General features: G+C 33.7%; 1 protein-coding gene across 1 annotated transcript in view; it reads right to left on the reverse strand.

Moving 5' to 3' along the window:
• The window catches only part of LOC121554330 (aminoacyl tRNA synthase complex-interacting multifunctional protein 1), a 45,141-nt gene that overhangs the window by 2,037 nt on the left and 35,604 nt on the right, over window positions 1-7,500 (reverse strand). Inside the window, exon 7 of the mRNA XM_045211894.1 lies at window positions 6,408-6,606. Coding sequence (XP_045067829.1) covers window positions 6,408-6,606 — 199 coding nt within the window. The remainder of the gene's footprint in view (window positions 1-6,407; window positions 6,607-7,500) is intronic.

The raw sequence follows: 7,500 nt of genomic DNA on the forward strand, positions 1-7,500 counted from the left end.
TTAACCCTAACCCATATATTATTATTATTATTAACCCTAACCCATATATTATTATTTCCCCTAACCCATATATTATTATTATTAACCCTAACCATATATTATTATTATTATTATTATTATTAACCCTAACCCATATATTATTATTTCCCCTAACCCATATATTATTATTAACCCTAACCCATATATTATTATTATTAACCCTAACCCATATATTATTATTAACCCTAACCCATATATTATTATTATTAACCCAAACCCATATAGTATTATTATTAACCCTAACCCATATAGTATTATTATTAACCCTAACCCATATATTATTATTATTAACCCTAACCCATATATTATTATTATTAACCCTAACCCATATATTATTATTATTATTAACCCTAACCCATATAGTATTATTATTAACCCTAACCCATATAGTAGTATTATTAACCCTAACCCATATAGTATTATTATTATTAACCCTAACCCATATATTATTATTAACCCTAACCCATATAGTATTACTATTAACCCTAACCCATATAGTATTATTATTAACTCTAACCCATATAGTATTATTATTAACCCTAACCCAAATATTATTATTATTAACCCTAACCCATATAGAGTGGGGGAAAAAAGTATTTAGTCAGCCACCTATTGTGCAAGTTCTCCCACTTAAAAAGATGAGAGAGGCCTGTAATTTTCATCATAGGTACACGTCAACTATGACGGACAAATTGAGAATTTTTTTTCCAGAAAATAACATTGTAGGATTTTTTATGAATTTATTTGCAAATTATGGTGGAAAATAAGTATTTGGTCACCTACAAACAAGCAAGATTTCTGGCTCTCACAGACCTGTAACTTCTTCTTTAAGAGGCTCCTCTGTCCTCCACTCGTTACCTGTATTAATGGCACCGGTTTGAACTTGTTATCAGTATAAAAGACACCTGTCCACTACCTCATACAGTCACACTCCAAACTCCACTATGGCCAAGACCAAAGAGCTGTCAAAGGACACCAGAAACAAAATTGTAGACCTGCACCAGGCTGGGAAGACTGAATCTGCAATAGGTAAGCAGCTTGGTTTGAAGAAATCAACTGTGGGAGCAATTATTAGGAAATGGAAGACATACAAGACCACTGATAATCTCCCTCGATCTGGGGCTCCACGCAAGATCTCACCCTCGGGGTCAAAATGATCACAAGAACGGTGAGCAAAAATCCCAGAACCACACGGGGGGACCTAGTGAATGACCTGCAGAGAGCTGGGACCAAAGTAACAAAGCCTACCATCAGTAACACACGGCGCCAGGGACTCAAATCCTGCAGAAAGCAGACGTGTCCCCTGCTTAAGCCAGTACATGTCCAGGCCCGTCTGAAGTTTGCTAGAGTGCATTTGGATGATCCAGAAGAGGATTGGGAGAATGTCATATGGTCAGATGAAACCAAAATATAACTTTTTGGTAAAAACTCAACTTGTCGTGTTTGGAGGACAAAGAATGCTGAATTGCATCCAAAGAACACCATACCTACTGTGAAGCATGGGGGTGGAAACATCATGCTTTGGGGCTGTTTTTCTGCAAAGGGACCAGGACGACTGATCCGTGTAAAGGAAAGAATGAATGGGGCCATGTATCATGAGATTTTTAGTGAAAACCTCCTTCCATCAGCAAGGGCATTGAAGATGAAACGTGGCTGGGTCTTTCAGCATGACAATGATCCCAAACACACCGCCCGGGCAACGAAGGAGTGGCCGTAGAAAGCATTTCAAGGTCCTGGAGTGGCCTAGCCAGTCTCCAGATCTCAACCCCATAGAAAATCTTTGGAGGGAGTTGAAAGTCTGTGTTGCCCAGCGACAGCTCCAAAACATCACTGCTTTAGAGGAGATCTGCATGGAGGAATGGGCCAAAATACCAGCAACAGTGTGTGAAAACCTTGTGAAGACTTACAGAAAACGTTTGACCTGTGTCATTGCCAACAAAGGGTATATAACAAAGTATTGAGAAACTTTTGTTATTGACCAAATACTTATTTTCCACCATAATTTGCAAATAAATTCATTAAAAATCCTACAATGTGATTTTCTGGAAAAAAAATTCTCCTTTTGTCTGTCATAGTTGACGTGTACCTATGATGAAAATTACAGGCCTCTCTCATCTTTTTAAGTGGGAGAACTTGCACAATTGGTGGCTGACTAAATACTTTTTTCCCCCACTGTATTATTATTATTATTAACCCTAACCCATATATTATTATTATTATTATTAACCCTAACCCATATATTATTATTATTATTATTATTAACCCTAACCCATATATTATTATTATTAACCCTAACCCATATAGTATTATTATTAACCCTAACCCATATATTATTATTATTATTAACCCTAACCCATATATTATTATTATTAACCCTAACCCATATATTATTATTAACCCTAACCCATATAGTATTATTATTAACCCTAACCCATATATTATTATTAACCCTAACCCATATATTATTATTATTAACCCTAACCCATATATTATTATTATTATTAACCCTAACCCATATAGTATTATTATTAACCCTAACCCATATATTATTATTAACCCTAACCCATATACAGTGGGGAAAAAAAGTATTTAGTCAGCCACCAATTGTGCATGTTCTCCCACTTAAAAAGATGAGAGAGGCCTGTAATTTTCATCATAGGTACACGTCAACTGACAGACAAAATGAGATTTTTTTTCTCCAGAAAATCACATTGTAGGATTTTTTATGAATTTATTTGCAAATTATGGTGGAAAATAAGTATTTGGTCAATAACAAAAGTTTCTCAATACTTTGTTATATACCCTTTGTTGGCAATGACACAGGTCAAACGTTTTCTGTAAGTCTTCACAAGGTTTTCACACACTGTTGCTGGTATTTTGGCCCATTCCTCCATGCAGATCTCCTCTAGAGCAGTGATGCTTTGGGGCTGTCGCTGGACAACACGGACTTTCAACTCCCTCCAAAGATTTTCTATGGCGTTGAGATCTGGAGACTGGCTAGGCCACTCCAGGACCTTGAAATGCTTCTTACGAAGCCACTCCTTCGTTGCCCGGGCGGTGTGTTTGGGATCATTGTCATGCTGAAAGACACAGCCACGTTTCATCTTCAATGCCCTTGCTGATAGAAGGAGGTTTTCACTAGAAATCTCACGATACATGGCCCCATTCATTCTTTCCTTTACACGGATCAGTCGTCCTGGTCCCTTTGCAGAAAAACAGCCCCAAAGCATGATGTTTCCACCCCCATGCTTCACAGTAGGTATGGTGTTCTTTGGATGCAACTCAGCATTCTTTGTCCTCCAAACACGACGAGTTGAGTTTTTACCAAAAAGTTATATTTTGGTTTCATCTGACCATATGACATTCTCCCAATCCTCTTCTGGATCATCCAAATGCACTCTAGCAAACTTCAGACGGGCCTGGACATGTACTGGCTTAAGCAGGGGGACACGTCTGGCATTGCAGGATTTGAGTCCCTGGCGGCGTAGTGTGTTCAGATGAAACCAAAATATAACTTATTATTATTATTATTATTATTATTATTATTACTGATGGTAGGCTTTGTTACTTTGGTCCCAGCTCTCTGCAGGTCATTCACTAGGTCCCCCCGTGTGGTTCTGGGATTTTTGCTCAACGTTCTTGTGATCATTTTGACCCCACGGGGTGAGATCTTGCGTGGAGCCCCAGATTGAGGGAGATTATCAGTGGTATTGTATGTCTTCCAATTCCTAATAATTGCTCCCACAGTTGATTTCTTCAAACCAAGCTGCTTACCTATTGCAGATTCAGTCTTCCCAGCCTGGTGCAGGTCTACAATTTTGTTTCTGGTGTCCTTTGACAGCTCTTTGGTCTTGGCCATAGTGGAGTTTGGAGTGTGACTGTTTGAGGTTGTGGACAGGTGTCTTTTATACTGATAACAAGTTCAAACAGGTGCCATTAATACAGGTAACAAGTGGAGGACAGAGGAGCCTCTTAAAGAAGAAGTTACAGGTCTGTGAGAGCCAGAAATCTTGCTTGTTTGTAGGTGACCAAATACTTATTTTCCACCATAATTTGCAAATAAATTCATTAAAAATCCTACAATGTGATTTTCTGGATCTTTTTTTCTCAATTTGTCTGTCATAGTTGACGTGTACCTATGATGAAAATTACAGGCCTCTCTCATCTTTTTAAGTGGGAGAACTTGTACAATTGGTGGCTGACTAAAAACTTTTTTCCCCCACTGTATTATTATTATTATTAACCCTAACCCATATATTATTATTATTTACCCTAACCCATATATTATTATTATTAACCCTAACCCATATATTATTATTATTTCCCCTAACCCATATATTATTATTATCAACCCTAACCCATATATTATTATTATTAACCCTAACCCATATATTATTATTATTATTAACGTTAACCCATATAGTATTATTATTAACCCCTAACCCATATATTATTATTATTAACCCTAACCCATATATTATTATTATTATTAACCCTAACCCATATATTATTATTATTTACCCTAACCCATATATTATTATTATTAACCCTAACCCATATATTATTATTATTTCCCCTAACCCATATATTATTATTATCAACCCTAACCCATATATTATTATTATTAACCCTAACCCATATATTATTATTATTAACTCTAACCCATATATTATTATTATTATTATTAACCCTAACCCACATATTATTATTATAATTATTAACCCCAACCCATTTATTATTACTATTAACCCTTACCCATATATTATTATTTTAATTATTAACCCCAACCCATTTATTATTACTATTAACCCTAACCCACATATTATTATTATTATAATTATTAACCTCAACCCATTTATTATTACTATTAACTCTAACCCATATATTATTATTATTAACCCTAACCCATATATTATTATTTCCCCTAACCCATATAGTATTATTATTAACCCTAACCCATATATTATTATTATTAACCCTAACCCATATATTATTATTATTAACCCTAACCCATATAGTATTATTATCAACCCTAACCCATATATTATTATTATTATTAACCCTAACCCATATAGTATTATTATTAACCCTAACCCATATATTATTATTATTATTAACCCTAACCCATATAGTATTATTATTAACCCTAACCCATATATTATTATTATTAACCCTAACCCATATAGTATTATTATTAACCCTAACCCATATATTATTATTATTATTAACCCTAACCCATATAGTATTATTATTAACAATAACACATTTATTATTATTATTAACCCTAACCCATATATTATTATTATTAACCCTAACCCATATATTATTATTATTATTATTATTATTATTAACCCTAACCCATATATTATTATTATTAACCCTAACCCATATATTATTATTATTAACCCTAACCCATTTATTATTATTATTATTAACCCTAACCCATATATTATTATTATTATTATTAACCCTAACCCATATAGTATTATTATTAACCCTAACCCATATATTATTATTATTAACCCTAACCCATTTATTATTATTATTAACCCTAACCCATATAGTATTATTATTAACCCTAACCCATATAGTATTATTATTAACCCTAACCCATATATTATTATTATTATTAACCCTAACCCATATATTATTACTATTAACCCTAACCCATATAGTATTATTATTAACCCTAACCCATATAGTAGTATTATTAACCCTAACCCATATATTATTATTATTAACCCTAACCCATATATTATTATTATTAACCCTAACCCATATAGTATTATTATTAACCCTAACCCATATAGTATTATTATTAACCCTAACCCATATATTATTATTATTAACCCTAACCCATATATTATTACTATTATTAACCCTAACCCATATATTATTATTATTAACCCTAACCCATATATTATTATTATTATTTCTATTAACCCTAACCCATATATTATTATTATTATTATTATTAACCCTAACCCATATTATTATTATTATTATTATTATTATTATTATTATTATTATTATTATTATTATTATTATTAACCCTAACCCTAATAACCCAAACTTCAACCCTAACCTCAAGTTAAGGATTCACTTGATTCAACAGATTAGAACAATGTAGTTACCAGGGTCTGTCTGTCTGTCTGTCTGTCTGTCTGTCTGTCTGTCTGTCTGTCTGTCTGTCTGTCTGTCTGTCTGTCTGTCTGTCTGTCTGTCTGTCTGTCTGTCTGTCTGTCTGTTTGTGTGTGTGTGTGTGTGTGTGTGTGTGTGTAGTTACCAGGGTCTGTCTGCCTGCCTGCCTGTCTGTTTGTTTGTGTGTGTGTGTGTGTGTGTGTGTGTGTGTGTGTGTGTGTAGTTACCAGGGTAATCGTAGAAAGTGACCCTGTCGCCAGGTACAGCGTTAGTTGGCGGTTCCAGAAACTCCACCTGGGCGTCATCATCATTATCGTTACCATGGGCATTAGGGGCGGATCCACAGAGAACCATCGCCGTGGAGACCACGCCCTTCACCCGACAGGGACGCACGTTGCACAGCAACACCGCCAGACGACCCTGCAGCTACACACGCACACCAGAGAGAAAGATACACTTTAAATAATAACACTTTACTTCCAGAGAAAGATACACTATAAATAATAACACTTTACTTCCAGAGAAAGATAAACTCTAAATAATAACACTTTACTACCAGAGAAAGATACACTATAAATAATAACACTTTACTTCCAGAGAAAGATACACTATAAATAATAACACTTTACTTCCAGAGAAAGATACACTATAAATAATAACACTTTACTTCCAGAGAAAGATACACAATAAATAATAACACTTTACTTCCAGAGAAAGATACACTATTAATATTAACACTTTACTTCCAGAGAAAGATACACTATAAATAATAACACTTTACTTCCAGAGAAAGATACACTCTAAATAATAACACTTTACTTCCAGAGAAAGATACACTATAAATAATAACACTTTACTACCAGAGAAAGATACGCTCTAAATAATAACACTTTACTTCCAGAGAAAGATACACTATAAATAATAACACTTTACTTCCAGAGAAAGATACACTATAAATAATAACACTTTACTTCCAGAGAAAGATACACTATAAATAATAACACTTTGCTTCCAGAGAAAGATACACTATAAATAATAACACTTTACTTCCAGAGAAAGATACACTCTAATAATAACACTTTACTACCAGAGAAAGATACACTCTAAATAATAACACTTTACTACCAGAGAAAGATACACTATAAATAATAACACTTTACTACCAGAGAAAGATACACTATAAATAATAACACTTTACTACCAGAGAAAGATACACTCTAAATAATAACACTTTACTACCAGAGAAAGATACACTATAAATAATAACACTTTACTACCAGAGAAAGATACACTCTAAATAATAACACTTTACTACCAGAG

This window comes from Coregonus clupeaformis, chromosome 39, assembly GCF_020615455.1.
Source record: "Coregonus clupeaformis isolate EN_2021a chromosome 39, ASM2061545v1, whole genome shotgun sequence".
NCBI lineage: Eukaryota > Metazoa > Chordata > Actinopteri > Salmoniformes > Salmonidae > Coregonus > Coregonus clupeaformis.